General features: G+C 41.9%; 1 protein-coding gene across 3 annotated transcripts in view; it reads left to right on the top strand.

The window, feature by feature from the left end:
* Nucleotides 1-27,077, top strand: part of EYA2 (EYA transcriptional coactivator and phosphatase 2) — a 185,883-nt gene extending 158,806 nt beyond the window's left edge. For all 3 annotated transcript variants that reach the window (XM_069750856.1, XM_069750855.1, XM_069750857.1), the window contains 7 exons: nucleotides 15,072-15,161; nucleotides 21,363-21,421; nucleotides 21,622-21,782; nucleotides 22,740-22,854; nucleotides 23,894-24,015; nucleotides 24,160-24,260; nucleotides 26,458-27,077. In XM_069750856.1, the coding sequence (XP_069606957.1) occupies nucleotides 15,072-15,161; nucleotides 21,363-21,421; nucleotides 21,622-21,782; nucleotides 22,740-22,854; nucleotides 23,894-24,015; nucleotides 24,160-24,260; nucleotides 26,458-26,538 (729 nt within the window). In that variant the 3' untranslated portion in view covers nucleotides 26,539-27,077. The remainder of the gene's footprint in view (nucleotides 1-15,071; nucleotides 15,162-21,362; nucleotides 21,422-21,621; nucleotides 21,783-22,739; nucleotides 22,855-23,893; nucleotides 24,016-24,159; nucleotides 24,261-26,457) is intronic.
* The last annotated feature ends 325 nt before the right edge of the window (nucleotides 27,078-27,402 follow it).

Raw genomic sequence — 27,402 nt, 5'->3', positions numbered from 1 at the left:
GGGTGACCTTATGCCACTCCTGGTACAAAAATTTAAGCAGCTCTTTGTTTGATGGCTTGTGACTATCCATCTTCCTCTTGATTACATTCCAGACGTTTTCAATGGGATCAGGTCTGGAGATTGGGCTGCCCATGGCAGGGATTTGATGTGGTGGTCCTTCATCCACACCTTGAATTGACCTAGCTGTGTGGCATGGCACATTGTCTTGCTGGAAAAATCAGTCCCCACAGTCAACATTAGTATTGTTGTTTCTAAATGATTATGAACTTGTTTTTTTTTTTTTTTTTTTGCATTATTTGAGGTCTGCAAGCAATGCTTTTTTTTGTTATTTTGACCATTTCTCATTTTCAGAAAATAAATGCAAAATGTATTGCTTGGAACTTCGGAGACATGTTGTAGTTTATAGAATAAAATAACAATTTACATTTTACTCAAAAATATACCTATACAGAGAAAAATCAGACAAACTGAAAATTTTTCAGTGGTCTCTTAATTTTTGCCAGAGTTGTAATAATAATAATAATAATAATAATAATAATCTTTATTTTTATATAGCGCTAACATATTCCGCAGCGCTTTACATTTTTGCACACATTATCATCACTGTCCCGATGGGGCTCACAATCTAAATTCTCTATCAGTGTGTCTTTGGAATGTGGGAGGAAACCGGAGTGCCCGGAGGAAACCCATGCAAACACAGAGAGAACATACAAACTCTTTGCAGATGTTGTCCTTGGCGGGGTTTGAACCCAGGACTCCAGCGCTGCAAGGCTACTGTGCTAACCACTGTGCCACCATGCCGCCCATGTATGAAAATCACACCTGAAACCAGATAAAATGGGGAGAAGTTGACTCAATCTTTGTATTGTGTGTCTGTGTGTGCCACACTAAGCATTGAGAATAGAAAGAGGAGAAGAGAACGGTCTGAGGACTTGAGAAACAACATTTCTGAAGAATATCAACAATCTCAGGGTTACAAGTCCATCTCCAGAGATCTTTATATTCCTTTGTCCACATGTGCAACATAATCAAGAAGTTTACAACCCATGGCACTGTTACTAATCTCCATGGATGTGGACAGCAGAGAAAAATTGATGAAAGGTTGCAACACAGGATAGTCCGGATGGTGGATAAGCAGCCCCATCGAGTTCCAAAGAAATTCAAGCTGTTCTGCAGCCTCAGCGTGCATCCGTGTCAGCACGAATTATCCATCAACATTGAATGAAATTAATTGCTATGCTAGGAGACCCAGGAGGACCCCACTGCTGACAAAGGCATAAAAAAGCTAGACTGCAGTCTGCCAATATGTTCGTGAGTAAACCAAATCCTTTTGGGAAAGCATCTTGTGGACAGATTAGACCAAAATAGAGCTTTTTGGTAAAAAATGTGGCCTACAAAGAAAAGAACACAGTACCTACAGTCAAATATGGTGGAGGTTCCAAAATATTTTGGGGTTGGTTTGCTACCTCTGGCACTGGGTGCCTTGACTGTGTACAAGTCATCATGAAATCTTAAGATTACCAAAGGATTTTGGGTCACAATGTAGTGCCCAGTGTCAGAAAGTTGAGTTTGCATCCTTGGTTTTGTGTGAAATTATGTCCAATTTGCCTTTGTTCTCTTTTTTTTGTGTTGTTCCAATACATACAAAGAAAATAAACATGAGTGAAACAAAGTATGTGTAACTGCAATATTTTCTGGGAGAAATATTTAATTTTCTGGAACAATTTCAAGGGTGCTAACACTTTTGGTCATGACTGCATGTTTTCCTTCTGTTATCCTGATGTGATAAGTACCTGGGGACACTGGGGGTAGAAGAGGCCAGTCCTAACCCTCACGCAAATACAACCCTTCCAAGAGCTTACCAGCTTAAAGGATGAGGAGAATATGGAAAGGAAGTTTTGGTTATTATGATTTGATGATGAAGTTCACTCTCATAAACATATAGCTAAAGATGCAATTTGATGGCCCTCGTACGCAATAAAGTCATTCCTACCCTGCCAGTTTGGTGGGATTATCGTATGTATATGAGGAGCCTCCCGACTCTCCCCAACTGAAGATGTCGGGGGGGGGGGGAACCTCAATGCCCAAACTTTTTGCACTCAAAGTGATCAGACACCTGTGGTGGCAGCTTATAGTGGCTTATGCCTCTGTTCTCATTGAAAACTTGAGCACGCTCTGCCAAACGGTGTGTCCATGTGTGGATGGTAGAGCGGGAGGGCAAACATTCAGTCAGTTACCCTTTTTGCTTTTCAATTTCTCTTATTTCCCTCTTGCAGTTCTGATCGCTTTCATTTTTGCATTTCATTCCTTCTTTCGTTCTCACTCTCCTCTTCTATTTTCTGCCACTACCCTACAATCTCCATCTCCCCTATTCTCTCTTTTCTCAGTACCTCTCATCTTCTTTTTCTTTGTGCACACCATGTTCCAGCCACAAGTTTGTTGCTCCATCTGATTCCATGCTTATGTGCCCACTTTAAAAGATAAACGGTGCTGGTACAGAGGTTAGACAAGCAGAAAGTTACTCCATATGCTTTCTTATAGGGGATGGGTCTGTCGATGGGCTGTCCTAATCCTGTTTATCGGGGCTTCAGAAGGAAGCCCTGACAGACATGATATGAATCTGGCCTTATGCTTTCCTTCCCTTACTCCCCATCTATTTTCTTCTTTCTTTCTTTTTCTCTTTCTTTCTTTCTTTATTACTTTTTACTCTCTTAATTTCTTTTTACTCTTTCTTTTTGATTTCTTTCATCTGTTTTGCTCTTTTTCTTTCTCTTGTCAGCTCTTTTCTTTTACTTCTATCTATTCATTGCCTTCTCATTCTCTCTCATTTTCTCAGTCACTTTTTTCCTTTATTCGTCTCTCCCACTCTCTTAGGCTAAGGTCACCTAATCATATATTTCTCACCCGAGAGAATCGGGTCTATGATGCTAGAGTTTGATCAGAGTTTGATCAGAGTTTGATCAGAGTTTGATCAGAGTTTGATCAGAGTGTGATCAATTCTCTCTGACGAAGTGGAGATGGATTAAAAAAATTCTCCATCTTCTCCATTCTGCCAGTCAGTAGAAATCTGATGTCATCCCAGTGCAGTTCCATGGTTTCCACAGAATCATTTACTTTCATGGCCGAGTGCGATCCAAATATCAGATCAAACTTGGGCATGCAGCGACTTTTCTTCAGACCGGCTCTGTCTCAGGAAAAAATTGGACCCATAGAATAACATTGGTCCAAGTGCGATCCTATGTTTTGTCGGATTGCACTTGGACTGACCATACAGCACAAGCCCTTATAGTGATTTCTCCTGTTATGCCATTATTTATCCGTTAAAGAGATTGATCCACCATATTATTTGTATGGACCATAGTATAGAACAGTGTTTGCCATTCTCTTTCTGATTACACAGATTTGTGACATTTTCTTGCTGCACACAATAGTAGTACGTGTGGTGATAGTGGTCTTTTTTTTACTCTAGAATCACTACAGATTCCTTGCCAGCGGCTTTTACAAGCATTTTTGGACTTTTGGTATGAGAATAATTGATGGAATAACCCCTTTAATTGCTCGGTGCCAAGAGAAGCACTCAGCCCGTCTCTTGGCTGTCCCGTCCTCCCCACTTACTCTCGGTACCTTTCAATTATATTCCATGGGGCTCTTAAGATTAATAAGTGTGATTTAAGTGTCGGCTGAGAGCGCACGGCAAATTGCTGATTTAAAGAAGCGGGCGACTTTTGTGCTTTATAAATAGAGTTTTGGTCACGGATAAGAGTGCGGCCTCCCGGCATACCTGGATCATTCCTCCAGGCATTAAACAGCAGGCTACACATCCTGAACCTCTCCATTATTTTATGGGCTTTTGGAGAGGGAATAATAGGCACTCGGTTTGGCAAGTTCTGTACTCACATTCCCAGGGGATCTACACGCCATCATTCCCGCCCCGGGGCAAAAGGACAGCAAAGGACAGCATTAGTAAACAGTAATAAATAGGGGCACAAGGCTCTTTTGTCACTTTTTTATATTGTAATATTCAATTATGTTTTTTCATGCTAAATTCATCAAAAAGGCACAAACGGTTCATGAATCTTTTGCGCAAAGTGAAAATTTGTCTTTTTTTTATTTTTTAACATTTTTTGTGACTTTTTAGAGCCAAAAGTCCCCTTTTTCCAAATGCAAAAAAAGAATTGCTGGTGTATACTACGTGGTGGGTAGAGAGGACTGGAGTACATTTTTGATGAATTTTGCAACATTTCGAAAAGTCACAAATAACGAATCAAGTGAAAACATCTGCAAATCTTAATCCTCGTCCAAAGTGACGAACTGAAAAAAGAAAATCATAGGTGAGCGCATATATAAGAAGGCACAGATGGAAAGATGGGTTTGGTGCACACAAAAAAAATAGGCAGAAATGCAATATTGAATTGGGCCCTTATTGTCGCACCTGGGTCTATGAGACTTTTTGGTACAATTGATAACAGAAAATCCATGGTGCTTGCATTGATGACAGCAGGTTTTCCAGCCAATAATTGTCTGGGAATGCTGAAAGTTGTAGTTTCACAATAATTGGAATGCCATATGTTGGAAACCATTGATTATTTTGTGTTGCAAGATATTCCACCTTTCACATCGGCCTCGGAACCTAGGAGCTCACAATCTACCCAATCTAATTTTACAGTCTCTTCACACTTCTATTGGAATTTGCAGATTTTTTTCTCATCTATGATGTGAGTGAATAACCAGGTGATCGTGTTCCCACGCCTGTCTCTGCGGCCATTCTTTGTGTGCTCACTTCTTATCTCCAGAGAGGATGGAAAACATTGCAGTTAATCCTCTCATCATGAGCTGGTTACCTGAGTGGAGGAGGACAATGGGAGTGACACCTGCCATTAACCCGCTCCCCGCAGATGCCAGGACCATGAAGGGTTTCTGCTCTTACATCGAGAGACATTGAGGCCATTCTTCACAGACAGATTATAATTTTGCCATAAGGCCTCTTTCAGACGTCCATTTTTGTTAACGTACAAGAAAAATGGATCAAATCTTTCTTTTTCGGCCAGAGCTTCATCCAAGTGTCATCAGATTTGGGTCCGAGGGTCATCAGTTTTTCTCGTACATGAAAAAGAAATCTCTTTTCTTTTCTCATTTCGCACTCCTTGAAAATTGGGCCGTAGTCAAATAGCATCCGATTGCTGTCCAATTTTTTTCAGAGACCCATAGACTTGCAATACCAATTGTGATCCGACACTCTGGTCAAAATCGGACATGTCTCAGTGGAAAATGACAGACATGAGAATATCCCTATAGACAATCACAGGTACAAGTCATATCCATGAAAAATACTGATAGCACTTGTGTGCAAAAAACGGAAATATGAATGAAGCCTTAAAGTTCAGTGCTTATACACGTTTACTATATACTATACATATCTAACGCAGTGCTAATACGCCATTGAGGACGGAGCACGAGCGGCTGCCGAATTCTTACATCCCAGCCCAAACGCATCATTATTACCATCCCACGACTCCAAGCTATGGAGCACCTCTCTATTTGAAAGGGACACCAAGATCATCTTGAGACCTCCTGGTCTGTCTATTAGGTGATTTCAGGTTCATGTACATTTTTGAGACCGAAAAATAAAAAATTTGAGTTGTTTAAAAAAATTAACAGAAATTAACAGAAATCCTTTATCCCTAAAAAAGTCCTTTATTACGTTAAAAATAAAAATGCTTAAAAAAAATCATTATAAACCTCTATCCATGTGAAAAGAAAAAAATATTATGGGTCCTAAAATGCACAAAAAAGATGTTCAGAAAATGTAAAACAAAAGGTTGGTCTTTTGATATTCGTAAAGCTCCACGGAATAAAGCAAATATAATATGGTTACAACACAGTGAGCGCTGTTACAATAAATCTGAAAAAAACAAAACAAATAATAATAAAAGTTATTTGAGATGTATCCAAAATGATGACACCGAAATTAACAATTCATTCTGCCTAAAAAATAAAATTGATGGAAAAAATAATAAGATAAGAAACATAAGTTATGACTTTTATAAGGAGGAGACAAAAAGTATCTGAAAGTCATTCATCATTACACAAGAGATTTTAAGGACACCCTGTTTCTTCAGGAGAGCACCTGTCATATACCTATGGGTAGTTAGTGTGTGTGTGTGTGTATATATATATATATATATATATATATATATATATATATATATATTTTATCTTCACGTACGTACGGTCCATGATACCAGTGTAGCAGTCAGGATGGTAGAACCTAGAGCGCTGCATATATGATCCCCCATGTAAGAGCCTGATATCATCTTGATCCATTCAGTACATTTACTTACCCCGCTTATCGCCCTCATCACACCAAAGTGTGGAGGAGCCACAAGTGGTTCTTTACACTGTGAGAATGCCACGGGTTGCGACATGTTCCTTCACCGCCGCGGCACTAAAGTATTCTCCTGGCCGTCCGCCAGCTCTAAAAGTCAAACATTACCTGCCAGAGTGCATTAGTCGGGTGTCAGTGATGTCCCAGGGCTCGCTGTCCCATAAACATCCAGTGAAATTATCTCTTGGCAAGAGGCTGGCGGCCCCACACTCCACAGATGTCACTCAACTTTATGTGTGCGTGTGTTTTAATGGGCAGCGCAAAGGCAAAATCCTCTGAACTCAATCAAAAAGCACTTCTCCAAAACTGGGACCAAACTCAAAAAAATGCAAGCGCGGCTCCAAAAAGGCAACAACTTCTCTCCCTTTTTATTAAGGAATATTTGGAGTTCATGCCGCGGTATAAATCCATGGGAAATCTTATCCTTGGCCTCCCCGCTTCGACTTCTTTGTAAGATTTGGGGTAGTCATAAATTATAGTGTCCACACTGAATTAATGGTAAGAAATTTACAGCCGGTCAGCGATGGAGCCACCATGGCAGACTATGAACATATTGCATAAATTTACATGCATCCCAATCTCACAGCCCTGCAACCACCACGGGCGTCACAGTGTCCTCACAAGGCCTCAGAATGCTGGTCCTACAGGATATTTTATCAAAGAGAATGATAAAATAATAGTAACATTTCAAGCTTCTTTGTTCTGTGTTCAAATAATATTTTGCAGCCTAAAGCATGAAGGCATATTTGCACAGTTTTATTACTTGACCAAAACTAAAAGACACCTAATTTTGAATGGTCCTGCAACTATCTGCCATGGAACTGTATAGTCATGTGGCTGCAACACATGACCCCGGCCTCATAAACATGTTGTGAGGCTAGATAGTACCTGTCAGATATGGCAGCATTCATGTACTGAAATCCATGTTAAAGACGACCAGTTGCTTGCTCAGAAAAATTGAGTCAAATATCTTGTCACAATCCCGAGCTCCCCTTGATTCTGCCGCTCTTTTCTGTTTTACACTGCCTCCCTCCATTGCAGAAATATTTACATTTGTTGCTTTTGAAGTGCATTATGTGAAATCTCTTCTTACAATGCATTGTAAGTCTTTTCTGGGGTGTGCACTTTCACACCTCCTTCCTAGACCATGCCAATCACAGCTCAACTGCTAGACTGCTTGATCAGTTGCTGAGCTGTGATTGGCAGTATCTGGTAGAGGTGAAAGTGCATGCCCCCAGTGAAGACTGAAGAAATGCCCAGTTGCACCATAAGCAGAGATTTCACATATGGCGCTCTAAAAATGACAAATGTGAATATCTCCACAATGGAATGAGGCAGCACAAAACGGAAAAGAACAGCATAATCAGGGTATCTTAGGGATTTCTACAAGGCATTTAACTCAAGTTTTTTACCAAGTGACAGGTCCTCTTTAAAAAGACACTTTAGTAATTTTTTTTGTTAGTGCAGTTAAAGCATAATTAAAGAATTGTGTAGATGATGTTGTGTTTGACTTGTGTGCACCTGATTTAGTTTATGTGTAGGTTATCAGTCACATTGATCCCTTCTTCCCCTCTACCATGGTTCCCCTAGTGCAAATTACATTTCCCACAATGCCTCTGTCTTTGCTGAAGGGGTTGAGTCTCACTACAGTTCACTTTATTTTAGTAATATCTAAAGGCAACAGTGATATATCAGAGACATAGTTCTGTTCAACCCGACGACTCACATTGTGGTGTCTGTATAATGTGTATCTTCACACTACAGAGTCTTGTAATATCTCATATAATGCATTTTCAACACATATTTTCTGCCTTCTGCTTGTGATAGGCTGCTCCACAATAGCACTTAGAAACTGGATGCAGGGAAGAATACACTGGACAATACATTGAACTCTCTGTACACAGCACACACTTACAGTATAGACTGATGGTGTTAGTCGGTGGAATTGTAAAACTCTTCAGAAAATCAGAAATTAAATTTTTTGCTACATGGGTAACATACAAAGAAACAATGAGAGCAAATTTAGGTGGATAGGGGAGATGTCTGAAAGCTGCCATGAGGGATGTGATCCTGAAGTGCGTTGAAAGTTAGAGACTGATCTGTCAACACCGCTAGATCGGCGCAGGTTGAATAATTGAGGAGCTTTGTAGAAATAATGGCAAAAAAAGACACCCAATTTTGGAGCTGTAGTAGCAGCCAACTTGATTGCCCTTCAGTTTTGCCAGACTGATGAGGATGACTTCAGGTATTTTATGTAGAAGTAATACAAGAAATAGTGACGATACAATGAAGGACACAGCAATTGCTGATTTGTGGGACAATAAATGTTCTAGATCAGTGGTCTCTATCCTGTGACTCTTTGCCTGTTGTAAAGCTACGACTCCAAGCATGATATTTCCCTACGAGCATGGCTTGTTGGTAGTTGTAGTTCCACATCAACTATAAAGGTTGGTGACTATTGATCTAGACGTGTTCCACAACCAGCAGAACAAGTCTGAGGCCTGCGAGTTCCTAAGTAATTAAGTGCAATTAAAGGGACGGCGTTGTCTGATATTTGCAGCACTTTCTATTTGTGCAGGTAAAACCACAAGGCGGAGGAGGGGGTGCAGCGCAGAGAAAGCTGCTGATTGTCTCTTAATCCGTCTCTAACCCTTGGCTGACATCTCCGGTAGATAAGCTCCACAGAATAGCGGTCTGATTTAATAAATACACATAATTAATACCTTCATCCTTGTGGCAGTGTCATTATTTGCGCACATTCTCAACAGGTAGTTGGCAGCAGAATAGACAGGGGGGGCGGCTCTCATGAAATACTTACAAAAGCCTCTAACGTGTGGACTCATATCCGCATTGTCCTCGCCTCTTGAATGTCAGAGTAATTGGAACATAAGTAAACAGGCGAGAATCCAGACAACGAGACGCAGGTTTACTGGAAGCCGCTCACAGACAGCAAGTCTGAACATTGGGGGAGAGGCGGGCGTGCGTCAGAAGTGGAGGGGCCCCCAAGGACATGTCCCCCCATATTTTACGTACATTTGTCATCAATAGCAAAGAAACTTACCGCTTTACAGCTCTACTATCGGAGACTTATAGTAAAATATATACATGTGATGCAGGGAGAGAAAAAATAATCTAGAAAAGTAAAATCTGGATGGAAAATGTTTGTTCAGAATTCAATGAATCGTAATCTTATAATAACCTGTAAATCTGAAGGGTCAAAATGATGAGACCCCCACAGGACCCTTCGTCCCCAGAACCTGCAGCCTCTGTGACTCTTCCATATGCTGAAACCACAAGCATCCTTCTCTAATTAACATTCACTGCACCAAGAATGCGTAATAATTAGGTTACCATACAGAAGAGACGCCACCGCCGCAGAGTTGATTGAAACGCACTCAGATCCTCCTCTGTTGACCCCCCCCAGCCGTGGGGCGCAGTCTGTGGGGGGATTCACGTTGAGGAGTTTATATACTGTGGCCACACATGAAGCTGAGACCACAAAAACTAATAGAACCCCTCATAGGTCAGCCACATTTACAAGGAGCGCCACCGCTACCTGGATTTATCAGGACTGGGGAATATGATTTTCTCGCAGCAGCTGTTCCATATTCTGCAGATAATGAAGAACTGGTACTTTAAGAACAGTGGTCACAATTCAGCATCTGCAGGGTTATTTTAAGGTCCTTTTCATGTTTTGTCTGGTGGTATTCGTTGACTTTTTTTGGAGACAAATTCTTCAAAATGGCGTAGACGGTTCATAAATTTTGCACATCATCAACAATGCTCTTTATTTTTGTCTTTTGTCCTTTTTGCAACTATTTAACATAAAACCATTTAAAATAGCTCACGTTAGTGTACAGCGAAAAATAAAAATCTGCCCAAAACTTAAATTCAGCCACAGACTGGAGTGAGATACGTAAAATTATATAATATATATATATATATATATATATATATATATATATATATATATATGTGTGTGTATATATATATATATATACAGTACAGAGTAAAAGTTTGGACACACCTTCTCATTTAAAGATTTTTATTTTCATGACTATGAAAATTGTAAATTCACACTGAAGTTATCAAAACTACGAATTAACACATGTGGAATTATATACTTAACAGTGATGGGCGAATATACTCGGAAAGTATTCAGATCCCTTTAAATTTTTCACTCAATGTTTCAATGCAGCCATTTGATAAATTCAAAAAAGTTCATTTTTTTCTCATTAATCCACACTCTGCTCCCCATCTTGACTGAAAAAAAAAACAGAAATGTAGTAATTTTTGCAAATTTATTAAGAAAGAAAAACTGAAATATCACATGGTCATAAGTATTCGGACCCTTTGCTCAGTATTGAGTAGAAGCCCCCTTTTGAGGAGCTAGTACAGCCATGAGTCTTCTTGGGAATGATGTGACAAGTTTTTCACACCTGGATGTGGGGATCCTCTGCCATTCTTTCCTGCAGATCCTCTCCAGTTCCATCAGGATGGATGGTGAACGTTGGTGGACAGCCATTTTCAGGTCTCTCCAGAGATGCTCAATTGGGTTTAGGTCAGGGGTCTGGTTGGGCACGTCAAGAATGGTCACAGAGTTGTTCTGAAGCCACTTGTTTGTTATTTTAGCTGTGTGCTTAGGGTCATTGTCTTGTTGGAAGGTGAGCCTTCGGCCAAGTCTGAGATACAGTGCACTCTGGAAGAGGTTTTCATCCAGGATGTCTCTGTACTTGGCCACATTCATGTTTCCTTCAATGGCAACCAGTCATAATGTCCCTGCAGCTGAAAAACACCCCCATAGCATGATGTTGCCACCATGTTTCACTGTTGGGATTGTATTGGGCAGGTGATGAGCAGTGTTTGGTTTTCTCCACACATACTGCTTAGAATTATCACTAAAAAGGTCTATCTTCGTCTCATCAGACCAGAGAATCTGATTTCTCATAGTCTGGGAGTCCTTTGTGTGTGTTTTAGCAAACTGAGGAGAAGCTTCCATCGGGCCACTCTACCATAAAAGCCCGACTGGTGGAGGGCTGCAAGGATAGTTGACTTTGTGGAACTTTCTCCCATCTCCCTACTGCATCTCTGGAGCTCAGCCACGGTGATCTTGAGGTTCTTCCTTACTTCTCTCACCAAGGCTCTTCTCCCACAACTGCTCAGTTTGGATGGATGGCGAGTACTGCAGAAATTCTGTTGTAACCTTGGCCAGATCGGTGCCTTGCCACAATTCTGTCTCTGATCTCCTTGGCCAGTCCCATTGACGTTATGATTCTCATTTGGTCTGACATGTACTGTAAGCTGTGAGGTCTTATATGGACAGGTGTGTGCCTTTCCAAATCAAGTCCTATCAGCTTAATTAAATACAGCGGGACTCCAATGAGTAGAACCGTCTCAAGGAGGATCACAAGGAAATGGTCAGCGTGTGACTTAAATATGAGTGTCTGAACAAAGGGTCTGAATACTTATGACCATGGGATATTTCAGTTTTTCTTTTTTATTAAATTGGCAAAAAATCTACATTTCTGTTTTTTTTCAGTCAAGATGGGGTGCAGAGTGTGCATTAATGAGAAAAAAATGAACTTTTTTGAATTTACCAAATGGCTCCAATGAAACAAAGAGTGAAAAATTTAAAGGGGTCTAAATACTTACCATACCCACTCTGTGTATATATATATATATATATATATATATATATATATATATATATATATTGTGGTGAAGTGACCAGTGTTACAGCCAGGGGGCGCTGTGTGTGCGCTTCAAGATGCATTTGGAGGCATAAATGTGATGAAACAGTAACTGGCAGAGTTGTGAATGGCCGATATGTGTCGCAGAGGGAGTCTGCGTGGTAAGTCTGATGCAATGTTGTTGTTCTGGGACCTGTAGTCCCTCAAGAGTTTGTATAGTCATGAAGGGAGACTTACTAGGCTAGTTATGTGAGATGGGCGGGACAAACTAGCCACACATCCACACTCCCACCCAGGGGAGTGCTTAAAATGTATATAATGTGACCAGGGTGTGGGTCACATGTTCCTGTGTTTGGATCTGAATGGTCCGTAGTGCAAGGCCCTGGAAGCCTGTGTTGGGAATCCTGGGAATTCCTGAATAGCACATGGTTGGGCTTTGGCACTGAGTAGCCTGTGTGCTGTAGGTCCTGGACGGTCAGTGTTGGAGGCTCCTGGGAGTGGAGTCGTCCTGGAAGCACTGTGAGACCATCGACATGGACTGTCAATGTTGGGGGCTCCTGGGAGTGGAGGCGTCCTGGAAGCACTGTGAGACCATCGACCTGGACGGTCCTGTTGTGGACCTTGGACTGACGTGGAGTCAACCTGTGGAGCAGGAGCTCCTAAAGGTACCGTCACACATAACGATATCGTTAACGATATTGTTGCAACGTCACGCTTTTGGTGACATAGCAACGATCCCGCTAATGATCTCGTTATGTGTGACAGCGACCAACGATCAGGCCCCTGCTGGGAGATCGTTGGGGAATGATCAGGACCATTTTTTGGTCGCTGATCACCCGCTGTCATCGCTGGATCGGCGTGTGTGACGCCGATCCAGCGATGTGTTCACTTGTAACCTGATATTTACCCTGGTTACCATTGTAAAAGTTAAAAAAAACAGTACATACTCACATTCTGATGTCTGTCACGTCCCCCGGCGTCCACAGGGTTAAAACTGTTTTCAGCAGGAGCGCTGCTAATGCACACGCTCCGGCCGAGAGTTTCCCTGCACTGTGTCATCGCCGGCCGTAAAGCAGAGCACACCGGTGACGTCACCGCTGTTACTGCCGGCGCTGACACCGTCAGTGCAGGGAAACTCTCGGCAGCAGCGCATGCATTAGCATGGACGCTGGCGGGGGACGTGACAGACATCATAATGTGAGTATGTAGTGTTTTTTTTTTTTTTTTTACAATGGTAACCAGGGTAAATATTGGGTTACTAAGCGCGGCCCTGCACTTAGTAACCCGATGTTTACCCTGGTTACCCGGGGACTTCGGCATCGTTGAAGACAGTTTCAACGATGCCAAAGTCGTTCCCCTGATCGTTGGTCGCTGGAGAGAGCTGTCTGTGTGACAACTCCCCAGCGACCACACAACGACTTACCAATGATCACGGCCAGGTCGTATCGCTGGTCGTGATCGTTGGAAAGTTGTTCAGTGTGAAGGTACCTTAAGAGGTAACCCCTGATATGGGGAAAAGAACTGTGTGCGCTAACATAGGACAGTTGCTGAACTGTGCAGTCACCCGGTGACTGGAGACATACCAGTGTGACCACTGAAGGATTTGTAAAGCCATATACGATGAACTAAAGGACTATGTGAGGTCTGTGATATGTAACATGGCCTACAGTGGTCTATGCTGAGAGTATAATAAACCACATGGACTATTTACCTGAAAAAACCGTGCCTGTCTATGATTATTCTGCTGCCAAGCGAGTGTCTCCCAAGACACGTAGTGGGTGAAACGCATATATATATATATATATATATATATATATATATATATATATATCTCATGTTTATGTAATAAACTTGTACCTTTTTATACATCACTTATTGGACGTATTGCTCCGTTTTTTTCATTGTTTTGCTCAGTTTGGAGGGTCCCCTCCTCTTGTTCTCCATTGAGCCCTCAAACATAGGTACAGGATCCCCTTGCAGCTTTTTATTTATGGTCTCTGTTTTGCTCTTTATTCTCCTTTATGTCTTGTTATGTGCATATAATGAGTATCCTCTCTTATGTCTTGTTGTTTGCTGATGACTATCTTTACCTATGTCTTGTTGTGTGCTAACGACTATCCTCACCTATGTGTTATGTGCTAACACTATCCTCACCTAAAGGTACCTTCACACATAACGATTTCATTAACGATATCGTTGCTTTTTGTGACGTAGCAACGATATCGTTAACGAAATCGTTAAGCGTGACAGCGACCAACGATCAGGCCCCTGCTGGGAGATCATTGGTCGCTAGGAATGATCAGGACCTTTTTTTTGGTCGCTGATCACCCGCTGTCATCGCTGAATCGGCGTGTGTGACGCCGATCCAGCGATGTGTTCACTGGTAACCAGGGTAAATATCGGGTTACTAAGCGCAGGGCCGCGCTTAGTAACCCGATGTTTACCCTGGTTACCATTGTAAAAAAAAAAAAACAGTACATACTCACATTCCGGTGTCTGTCACGTCCCCCGGCGTCAGCTTCCTTGCACTGACTGTGTCAGCGCCGGCCGTAAAGCAGAGCACAGAGGTGACGTCATCGCTGTGCTCTGCTTTACGGCCAGCCGGCGCTGACACAGTGCAGGGAAGCTGACGCCGGGGGACGTGACAGACACCGGAATGTGAGTATGTACTGTTTTTTTTTTTTAACTTTTACAATGGTAACCAGGGTAAACATTGGGTTACTAAGCACGGCCCTGCGCTTAGTAACCCTTTTGTTTACCCTGGTTACCCGGGGACTTCGGCATCGTTGGTTGCTGGAGAGCTGTCTGTGTGACAGCTCTCCAGCGACCACACAACGACCTAAACAGCGACGCTGCAGCAATCGGCATCGTTGTCTATATCACTGCAGCGTCGCTAAATGTGACGGTACCTTATGTCTTATGTGCTGATGACTATCCTCATCTTTGTTTTGTTATATGCTGATGACTTCTTCACCTATGTCTCTTTTTCCTCCCAGGATACAACCACATCAGTGCGGGTAGGTCTCATGATGGAGGAGATGATCTTCAACCTTGCAGACACTCATCTGTTCTTCAATGACCTGGAGGTGAGTGTCCCCAGTCCCAACATTATTAAAGTTATTACATGATATACGCTTAGGATCATCGTTACAAATATATAGAGGGGAGAAAGATAAAAAAAAATTGTTTAATTGTGACAACCAGGATTAAAACCTCCATCTATACATTACAGGCTGCATCTGGACAACCGTACAGCAGTACAAAATAAAAACAAGTTTCATATAAATCATATAACATTGTGACCTCTGATAGTGTGATAAATTCAAGCCGAGTCTAAAAGGATTTTCCCACTAAATGTATTGCCTGTATTGTGAGTAGGTGATGATTGCTGGGGGTCCAACCGATGGGACCCCCACTGATTATAAGAACTAATTATTAGAGCTGAGATCCCAAATGTCTCTGTGTGAACAGAATAGTAGTGCACATGTGTAAATTAGTCTATGTGACTGACAGAACACCTATTTCCATTTGGCCCGTAGAAGTTAATAGAGCTGTGGTCTCACGTGTTTACAATGGCTCCTTTAAAGCAGCAAACTTTGGAAATCCTTTTCTAAGAATCAGAGGGGGTCCTAACAGTCAGACCCCAAGTGATCATACATTTATCACCTAAATTGTGATAGGACTATTTTACCGGAAAGACAATGTTAAAAAGTCTGTTGCTTTAATTTTGTCTAAATTAATTAATAGTGGACATGAGACTAAGAAGCTTTGTAATATTTCTTATCAAAGAAATCCGCTTCTTTCTCTTTCTTGACTGATCTTTCATTCTCAAAATTCTCAGTTCATGGGTAAAATCTGTGTTCGGTGAGTACAGATTTCCCATTACTGAGATAGGAGATGGCAGTTGGTGCTTATAAAGTTCTATGGAGAATGCTTGTCTTTGCTTCTAGCTCCTCCCTCCTCCATAGAATCTTATGAGCACAACTGTCATCTCCAATCTCAGTAATGGGGAAATTAGTATTCACTGAAGACAGATTTTACCTGTGAACTGAGAATTTTCACAATGAATAATCAGTCCAGGAGGAGAAAAAAGCAGATTTCTCTGATAAGATATATTACAAAGGTGCTTATTTTCATGTGTATTATTGATTTATGAAACATAAATTGAAACGACAATGACCCTTTAAATTTAAAGGGTTTTTCTGATTAACGATTCTAAATGCTATTATTAACGCCTGACCTTTTCCCAGAGTCACAAGCAATATTAGCGGGCTTGTCAGATTGTCGGAGTGAGGGATCTGTGCTTTTCCGAGGCATCTGCTCATCATATATATATTTGATTACACACCTCGCTAACACGAGGGTGGAAAGGACGTCTGCTCATCTAATTGTGGGAAATGAAGGTTAATGACTTGTACAGGTGAAAAGTCTTAGTCTGCACCATCTGCACAGACACAGGGATTCACTCACCAATTAACCTGATGTTTACCCAGCGCTGAAACAACACGGACGCAATCCCGTCCTTCCTGCTGCGTCCATTTCCACCAAATCATTTCCTAATTTTCCTTCTTTTTGGTAATCATACTGCAACTTCCTGCCGGGGGTCAGAGTTCATTGTGAGATCATTGATTCCTCTACAGCATCGGTGGGGAAGGGGTCCGATCCATAATGAGCGTATAATTAAAGTCAATCACTTTATGCTTTTATTATGGCATTATTATTAATCCACAGGCGGAAGAGGCCCCTGTGTAAAAACAATATGAGGCCCCATGCCATCCAATAACTTATCGCAACGCACATGTTTTGGAGGTGGTAGTGGCCCCCTTACCTCCTGGGTACCTATGCGGCTACACAGGTTGCACCAATGATATGTTCGCCCCTGTATTAATTCAAAACAAAAAAAAATCCTTTAAGACCCATTGAAATGAAGTGATTCTCCTCTGTGTGATCTTCCCATTCTTTAAATAAAGGCACAGACTTACACAAAGTGACCAGAAATCCCCCAAAAACTTCACCGCAACTTGTTTTTAAGATGATAATTAATTCCAGATTTAAAAAATAAAAAAATAAATAAATCATCCGGAAACTTCTTTTGCAATTCATCGGACATCTGACCACAAAGACCAGATCCCCGGCCAGCAGCTGGCAGCGTCCTCTCCGCACACATCCTTCGGCCTCGTTCTCGAGCATGTTGTCTGTTTATGCATTTACCCCGTATTCCCGATGCAGGAGCTGTGCTGTGCTCACTGGGAGCAGAACCAAGAAAATCGCTCTGGGGTTGGATTATTCATTTTAGGAAATAAATCTTTACACCCCTCCCCTCCACCCTTTATTCTTTCTTTTTTTTCTAATTGTACATTGTGACTTCACGTTCCTGTGTCCCATATCCTAATATTTGTATTTCGGGCTGCCAAAATGTTGACGTCTGTTTGGCGCAATTGATTCGAGCGACGCAACATGGCGACTTCTGCAAAAAAAGGGAGATAAAAACTAAAGCAGGCAGAAACTTCTTGAATTTTATCACCGTGGTTAATTGTCTGTATCTTTTGAGACAACTTAAACATTTTTCTCTTTGCTCCGCCAAAATTTGGGTGCAATTTGGAGACTAATTTTCTTTAAGACACTTTTCAAAACTTTGAAACAAGGTTCACAACTTTTCTTATCTCCAATCTTGAGACCTTTAACTCCTGGTACTTGTAGGGAGTAAACTTTACATCACTTGGATTTTTCACCTGGTTTAGACCTGTGGCTTTTTTGCTTGGTGCCAGCGTGTAATCCAGAATCCTACTTGCCAGAATTGAGGTCCCAATCGGAGATGTCTGTGCGAGTAGGGAGCGCCACCACGTGGCGAGACAAGTTTTTCTAAGACATTCTCCAGACATCTGCCCCGCAGACATATCCCACTGCCAAGTACCTGCATCACACAAGAGCGGATCCACAGATGTGTGGGCTGATGCTGTAACAACGTGTGGAAATAGGATTTCCAGCGGATTGAGGGATCGTGCCAATTAACAGCAAGTGTGAGGAGAATTAATTGCACACAAGGTCAGATGGAGCTTTGCGAAAAAATTTTATAGGAAGAAATTCTGAAGTTTTCCTGGTTCGAACTGAGTGCAAGCAAATTGTTATCAGAATCATTGGCGAAACATTGTCCGCTCTTTCCAGACATTTTTCTGGATCTTTTCAATCTATGTATGTTGTGTCCAGTGTTTCCAGAACTGTAGATCGTTCTGGCGTGGAAGGAGTTACCACTGTTTCCGCATCTAATGTGATTGCAGGGAAGATCTGATCAGCAGGGAGTTAAGATTCCTCAAACAAACAGCTGTGAGCGGCGAAACTCAATAACGACCAGTGCGTTCCCTTTATTCAATTATGGGGGAATCAGGTTTGCACATTATCCTGCACAGCCATGTAGAAAGTCTTATATATTTCACATTACCCACCAGTAGAGCAGCGCCATCCCGTGAACACATATATAGATACAGCGGCGACTGGCAAGATTGGCCACATTCTTCACTTTGGCACATTGTCTGGGAAAAATGGTGGAATTTTGCTGACATTGAAATGGGGTTACAGTCGTCTTGGGTTAGCCAGTCTTATTTACTAATGTCCAATATTTTCCCCATCTTAAAGGTCTGTTTGCTGTCTGTGATATGCTTTACATTCAGATATTACAAAACCAGCTACTGCTTTAGGCGTTTTTGAGTCTCTTTGCCGAGTTTTCACTAAGCGGAAATTCAGTTTTTGAAGAGTTTTGAGATTTGGAGAGTTTCCGTTAAGTTTCTGCTCCCAAAAACTCCTCATGCACACATAATTTAGGGTATGTGCACATGTTGTGGATTTGGCTGCAGATCCGCAGCGGATTTGTCCTTGCGGATGCACAGCAGTTTTCCATGCAGTGTACAGTACTATGTAAACCTATGGAAAACCAAATCCGCTGTGCACATGCTGCGGAAAATTCTGCGCAGAAACGCAGTGGTTTATTTTCCGCAGCATGTCAATTCTTTGTGCGGAATCCGCTGCGTTTTACACATATTCCACTACAGGAATTCGCAGGTGTAAAAACGCAGACAAAATCTGCAGAAAACTCGCAGGGAATCCGCACGTAAAATGCAGGTCATTTTACCTGCAGATTCTGCAGAATCCGCTAGGAAAAATCCGCAATAGAATCAGCAACATGTGCACATACCCTAAAGGTTTGTTCACACAGCATATCTGGTGCGTAAGATATGCAGTGTTTTACAGTAGCAGCATAATCAAGGAGATTTCTAAAACCTCATGCACACATAGGGTGTATTTTTTTACCATGCATATTTTGAGCCCTGCTATGTTTTTTGCTAAGACGCAACATGTTGATTCTTCCAGTATTTTTGCAGCGCTTTTCACCCATTCAAATAAATGAAAAACACAAGTGAAAACGCTGCCAAAAATGCAATAAAAAAAGCAACAAAAACACACATAGAATCATTGACTGATAGAGGTCCACTCCAGGGTCATGATGTTCAACCCCCTGCTTAATGCAGAGCAGTATTCACTAAACCATCTCAGACAGATCCAGCCTCTGAGTGAAAACTTCCATTGAAGGAGAACTCACCATCTCTCGTGGCAGCCTGTATCATTCATTGATCAGCCTCACTGTCAAAAAGGGTTTTCTAATATCTAATCTGTATCTTCTCCCTTTCAGTTTCATTCTATTGCTTCTCGTGTTTCCATGTGCAAATGAGAATAAGGAAGATCCCTCTACACTATGACAGCCCTTCAGATATTTGTAGACAGCTATTAAGTCTTCTATTAACCTTCTTTTTTGCATCCCCGATCCTTTAACCGTTCCTGGTAGGACATATTTTGCAGTCCACTCACGATCCTGATAGCTCTTCTCTGAACTTGTTCCAGTTTTTTAATGTCTTTTTCTAAAATGTGGTGCCCAGAACTGTAAACAGTATTTCAGATTATGCCTGACCAAGGAGGAGTAGAGGGGATAATTACTTCACGTGATCTAGACTCTGTGCTTCTCTTAATACATCCAAGAACTTTGTTTGCCTTTTTGCTGCTGCATCACACTGTTGACTCATGTGCAGTCTGTGATCTATTAGTATACCCAAGTCTGTTTCACACATGCTTTTGCTTAGTTCTTTTCCTTCCATAGATGTCATTTCCATTTTTCTTGCCCAGACATATCCTTCCACTTTGGCTTTCAATGCAGATAAGAAATACTGAAAAATTGCCACATGTGAACATATCCTTAGGGTATATACAAAGTAAGTTATTTTTAAGGAATTTTTGGAGAAGAAAATGAGGCTCTCGAAATCATCTTCAAAAACTCAAAACTAGTCAAACTTTGGAGTTTCTGCAGCAAAAAGACTCAGTATACACATATCCTTAAGGAAATGTATATACAAATTATTATAGAAACTGGAAAACACAGATTTTGAAGCAGAAGACCCTACAGACAAACGATGACTGTGTTTTCCCTGAAGCGCTTCTACTGACACTTTTTGCTCAGCCGTTTTGTTTCGTATTTAACATAGTAGTAGCTTCAAGCTGGCAGAAGGACGGACCGATCATCCCTTTTAACCCTTTAATAGCGTTTCGAAGCCTGAAGCGGTTGAAAAAAAGACGATACATGTGCACAGCAAGTCTTCTTTACTTACACTCCTGGTTTTGGCTTACAAATACTGGTGTAAAATACTGACCAAATACTGAAAGCGTGAACGTGGCCTTATACTTCAGTGAACGCTGGATAATTGCAGAATGCTTACGTTGTCTTTCCTTCCGGGGGCACCATTCTTTCAATTTCCGTAGGTTTTATTGATAATTCCCCCGACTTTCAGTTCTCACTACAACAACCTGATGACGGAGGACTTTGACCGCAACCTTATTTAGCTTGGTAATATGATAGTGCCAGGCCGTGGGTTATGAGGTAGCGTCTCCCCAAGTATCACAGTGTTTTATTAACCCAGATATGTGATCGTTGCTGGTGTTGCACATCCATGTAACAATTCCATCAAAAATGAGAAAAGCAGATTCCAGTCCACACAAATACCTTTCTGCTTACATAATGCAGCCGCCAGGATGGAGCGGAAGCCGGGTGCATGCAACCAACATCTATGTATAATGCAGGGTGGTGAGCGCAGTGGCCATCACATCCAACCCAACATTTGGTCAGTGAATGCCCCACATACGCAGCACAAATCACTTCCTGCTATAGATTCTCTATATTTCTCATTTTTCATTTCTTGCTTTTTTATGTCTTTTGTGCTTTACACTCAATTTTTTTCTGCTTTTAGGAATGTGACCAGATTCACATAGATGACGTCTCCTCGGATGACAACGGTCAGGACCTGAGGTAATGAACCAGTCCCAGATACAGGTGTTGAGGACGCCTGGTGTTATACAGAATGGAAGATGAGTTCAGTGTCAGCATAAATTAGTGGTGATAATATAGTTTAGACACCACTGCTGTACTCCTAATGTAATATGATTTTGGTAGTAGTAGTCTTTTTGTAGCGCTGACCCCCACCCTTCTCTTGTCTCGCCCACTCACAGCACATACAACTTTGCAGCAGATGGTTTTCACAGCTCGGCCGCAGGAGCAAATCTCTGTCTGGGATCTGGGGTCCACGGGGGAGTTGACTGGATGAGAAAATTGGCTTTTCGTTACAGAAGAGTGAAGGAGATGTACAGCACCTACAAGAACAATGTTGGAGGTGGGTGACACGAAGAGCATCGGGCTGGAGTCATTGCATCATTCACCATATAGCCCCTCTGATAATATATATATGTGATGTCACTGTACTCCCATAAACATAGGGGAGAGCAGAGATGGGGGCACTTGGTCATTGATTGAGGAGCCAAAATTTGCCCATTGAAGCTGGACTGGGGCGGATACAAATTGTACACGTGGGTCCAGGATCCCGACCAAAGAGACAGAATTATCAGTTTCCATATTTTCTCTTCTTTTCCGTTTCCTCCTTCACCTTATTGGACTTTCTCTATCATAAATGTATCCTTCTTTATGCGGTGAGGGTTAACATCAGCGTCGTCTGCCCCGTCCGAATGTGGTTCTCCAACATTTTATCTCCGTCTCTGATCTCATTGTGTGACAGTAATAAGATCATGAGCATCTTCACAGATGGATCTTATTTGTTGCCACAGTCGTTTATCGCGTTTAATTATTTCTGCCGATTTCTAAAAACCTCCAGGATCTTGTGTAGTGCTCTGCCTCGTGACTGAAGCGCGTCAGCTCCTTTAATTCCTCTCGGGTTCACATTAAACTTCGGGCCAAAAAACTCAATTTAGCGACTTCTTGTAAAGAGCAATTCTGACATCATCCCCCATTTGCTGTGAAGCTCAGGAGCGGACATCAGCTTGATGGGGTACAAGAAGGGGTTAACTGGCATTAATTCTCCCATGAAGTGGCTTTTATTGGGCATGAGTGTGTCCCCTGCGCCGTGAGCTCCTCCACTGACCATATAACCAGCGATGACCTCCCTCACTACAAAATAAAACACATTTTAAATTAAACACTTTTTTTTTTAGGGGCTACAAGGTAATGATACTAAAATATGGGAGGAATGAACAATGACACGCTCAGGGGTACAGGACGCTCACCCCTAAATTTGCTGCAGAGCATTGTAATTATTGGGGGGTTTCTATAATTTCAGGTCTCATTGGAACCCCCAAAAGAGAGACGTGGCTGCAGTTACGGGCAGAGATGGAGGCACTGACTGATTTGTGGCTAACACATGCGCTCAAGGCTCTGAATCTTATCCATTCAAGGTGAGAGGGGGAAAAAATGACCATAATCTGTACATGAGCACTTTCCTCAGTGCAATCACCCCCCATAGGCGCCATATTTTAGGTCCAAAAGATATACGGTATATTTTAGGTTCGTAAAACCCCCCGATAATACTGGGACCAATGTTTTCCAATAGGGCTTTAGAGATGAGTAGATGAATGTGATTTTTTTTAACAGACCAAATGTCCGCCAAAACAAATCAAGCATATTTCGGATGACACTCACATATTCATGTCTATGGATGCACAAAAAAAACAATCGGATCAACTGCATAGCATCTGTTTTTTACTGATACATTGCAATTCGGTATATTTATTTCTATTGACATCCTTAGGATAGGTCATTAATACCAGATTGGTGGGGGTGCGACACCCGGCACTACCACCGATCAGATTCTCCCGATGCCCGGATGTGCTTACTTGCCGAGAGGCATATCACAGCTACATCAGCTGCCAAGTGGCCGCAGCGGGGTTTCACATCCACCCCTATTCATTCCCATCGATAGGGGTCGGACGTTGCCACTATGCAGTGCTGTGCAGCACCATAACTTATTTATTTTACTTGTTTATATAGCGCCATTAATTCCACAGTACTTTACAGACATTGTCATCACTGTCCCATTATCAGATCACACTCGGCCATACAAGTCAATGAGTTTATGGAAAACATCAGACTGGACTCGACTCGGATGACATCTGACACAATGGAGAAGATGGAGACATTTTTGTTCCATCTTCTCCTCATCCTGGAAAATCGGATGACACTCTGATCAGAGTAGAATTAGCATAATCGGACAGATTCTCTCGGATGAGAGCGTATATGCTGTTGGTTGTCATCCCGTCCTAAGGATGTCATCAATATTAAAGTAATGGACAACCCTTTTAATATAGCAAACTGTATTTGGTTTTGTAAATTTTAATAACTGCTGAAAATTGGACATTTTTTTTTCTACGCCCTTGTGAATTTTGCTTTATCGTCTCGACTCTCACATTTGTTTCTCATTTTTGCTTCGATCTTCAGGCCGAACTGTGTGAACGTGTTGGTCACCACGACCCAACTCATCCCAGCCATCGCCAAAGTCCTTCTCTATGGGTTGGGCACTGTCTTCCCCATTGAAAACATTTACAGTGCAACAAAGACAGGTACGTTCCGCCTCTGCGGAGCCGCCAAGTTCCAGCCCGTCAGGGCCCAGCACCCGGGGGAAAGGCTCCTCGGGTCTATACTTAGTGGTCACATTATTTGGGCCCCTCTCTCGCTGTAATATGATGAGATGTCTGTCTGTGCAGGGAAAGAGTGCTGCTTTGAGAGAATAATGCAGAGGTTCGGGAGGAAAGCTGTGTATGTCGTAATCGGAGATGGCGTGGAGGAGGAACAAGCGGCAAAAAAGGTAAGATACCCCCCCCCCCCCAACACCAGATCTAACTGCAGCCTGAAACTTAATAATCTAGTTCTGTCTGTATAGTTGTTTCCAGAGCAATTTCCTCCAGCAAATCCCCTGCTTTACTCTATGTCCCCTGATAACAACCGCTTCCTACAGAGTAATTTCCAGACAGGAGCAGCCGCTGTATTCAGTGCTCCCGAGCTGGACACAGAGGAGACTGTTTCTGCAGTCACCCCCAGTGTGAAGGGTTCAAGGACTCTGATCGCTTCCTACAGATCAGAAGACTGACAGCTTTATGTCAGGACACAGATTAGGTTTATTGTGGGGAATGGTGAAAGAGTGGCTACAGTCTGACCCCCTATAAAGATGGAGACACAGCAGCATAGACAGATCCAAACATGAACCAGATGTCTGCACGGTGTCAAGTTTAGATCCATCGGAAAACAAAGCAAAAAAAATAAAGTAAATGAACTGTACATGGGGTTTTTATAGATCTAAATAGCGTCCAAAAATCTACTTGGAGGCTATGTGCACACGTTGAGTTTTTATCGAGAAAAAAAACGCGAAAAAACCTGATCAAAAACACATACATTATGCATCCTATCATTTAGAATGCATTCTGCATGTTTTGTGCACATGATGCGTTTTTTTACGTGAAAAAAACGCATTGCGGTAAAAAAAAGCAGCATGTTGATTAATTTTTTGGATTTTCTGCGTTTTCCCCGCTATTCTAGGCATTTGGGAAAAAACGCACAAAAAACGCGTCAAAAACGGAAAAAAAACGCATGCGGATTTCTGGCAGAAATGTCCGGTTTTTGTCAGGAAAATTTCTGCAAGAAATCCTGGTGTGCACATACCCTAAGGCCATGCGCACATGTTGAGTGTTGGCAGGAAAAACACTATTTAAAATACATAGATTTTTATGTGCGTCATTCTTGCATTTTTTTCCCCCCATTCATTTAGATGGGTGAAAAAAGCTGCAAGAATGCTAACAGAATTCACATGATGCAGATTTGAGAAAAAGAGTTGGTGGTTGAAGGAAAAAAATAAGCAGCATGAGATTTCAGAAATCTCACTCACTTTGCTGGTACTGTAAAACGGTGCGTTTTTTCTTCAAGAAAAAAATGCAATGTGTGAACAGACCCAAATGCTTCATTCCCGCATAGTTTAAACTCAGCAAAAGGCCTCATGGAGATGTCTGTCATTTTTCACGAACGCAAAAACAAAAAAAGGTACAAGGGGGTTTTTAATCAGTGTTTGATCAGTATTTTCCATCAGAGTTTCATCAATGATTTTCATATATGGAATAATAATAAATTTAGAAAGCTCATTTTATCTATTAGGCCAGTGTCACACTTGCGAGTGCAATGCGAGAAACACGCGCAGGTCTCTCGCATCAATACCCGGCACTGCCGCCGGCTCTTGGGACCGGAGCGTTCAGCTGCATAGAAACACATGCAGACGCAAACGCCGTTCCAGAGTGCCGGGTATTGATGAGAGACTCGCGTGAGATTCTCGCATTGCAGTCGCAAGTGTGACCCCGCCCTTAATCAGGTAATCGCAGACAGCATACGGATCGTACACCGATGCCATCCCTGTGCTGTCCGTGATTTCCATTTGTATTGTCTGTATTTGTTTGTCCGTGATTTCATTTTCATTTGTGACTCGTGTGAGTGATTTTGATCCGTGACTCTGAACAAAAACGGACATGTCCCTGTAATTTTTTTTGCAGACACACTGTCCATGAAAAACAGTGAATAGCCCCATAGACTTGTAATGGGTGCGTGTATCATGCGTTAAAAACTGACTCCTGAATGAGGCCTTAACTTAACGGTTAATTCGATTTGATAAAAACTCCCTTCCACCGATTGTTTTTTTTTTTTTTATTTTTTAGATTCTTATAGGGAGACGGAAACAATACATTTCTGCCCTGAAAATAACAAATTACAAGCATCACAAATCCACACCAAAAATGCATAAAACAAATAAAAATCTATAGAAACACAATATTCAGAACAAATTGACTTTGAATATTTGGTGCTGAAATAAAGCAATGTTTTTGCACTTGTCAATATGGCCTAAAAGAAATATTCCTGCTCTGTTCTACAGGAAGAAAAAAAACAACTGATATCCGGGGACTCGCTGCTTTGTCTCCATCTTGTAATAATTCCTTTCTTACTTTTGCTTTTTCTTTCTGCTGCAGCACAACATGCCATTCTGGCGGATCTCCTGCCACGCTGACCTGGAGGCCTTGCGACATGCCCTGGAGCTGGAATATTTGTAGCACGACATGGACACTCAGCTGACTTTGGATGTCCAGCACAGGTGCCAAGGGCCATCAATGCCCTGAATGCTGGAGCTGCCTGGAGGCTTATACCCAACCCGGACAATTTATAAGCACAAGAGACTTGTTCCAGGCACGGATAAGGCCGCTCTGACTCCCTCCACTACTCAGTGACCCACCGGACATGATGGACAAAGGATGATTGATTTTTTATTTTTTTTTGTCTAATTTATAGACTTGTCTCATATCGTTGTCTTGTACTTGCGCTCCTTTTATTTGTCAGTGGCGGCAGGCGGGGTCACATGGATTTTATTTAATAATTCCCGGGGAGCGGTACGTCTTGTACATTAGTTTTGGTTGATGACTATAACATTCTGTTTTCCACTTGTCGCTGGGACGTGGACTCTGCATGTGTCTGCAACACTCCGTCTGCGGCCGGATATGGTTTTTCTATATAAGGCAGAACGTCGTCCTGGATGAAAGGCGTTCAATAAAAAAGAACAAAAAAAGGAAAAATGTTTACATTTTGGGGCAAATTGCGTTCTTAGTGTTCTTATTATTTTCCATTTCCACCATTGATGTCTCGTTGATTCATCCGCTGTGACGTATGATCAGTCCTGTCGGCCCGCAATATCTCACATGTGGGAATCACAATTGTTAAAGCTGCGATGCTACAATGTAGCAAAAAGGTCAAATTGCTCGAGGATTTTTCTTCAGTTTACCTAAAAGAATTGTCCAGCGGCAAAAAAAAAAAAAAAAAAAAAAAAATATATAATTTATTTATCCTACATCTTTATTACTGGATTGTCCTATTTTTAGAACCCCCCCTTAGGTCAACTTTTATGTCCATTCATCAGCAAAGCT

Source organism: Ranitomeya imitator, chromosome 2 (genome assembly GCF_032444005.1).
Source record: "Ranitomeya imitator isolate aRanImi1 chromosome 2, aRanImi1.pri, whole genome shotgun sequence".
Lineage (NCBI taxonomy): Eukaryota > Metazoa > Chordata > Amphibia > Anura > Dendrobatidae > Ranitomeya > Ranitomeya imitator.
The sequence above is the reverse complement of the archived record's forward strand: the minus strand, read 5'-3'. Positions and strand labels throughout refer to the sequence as shown.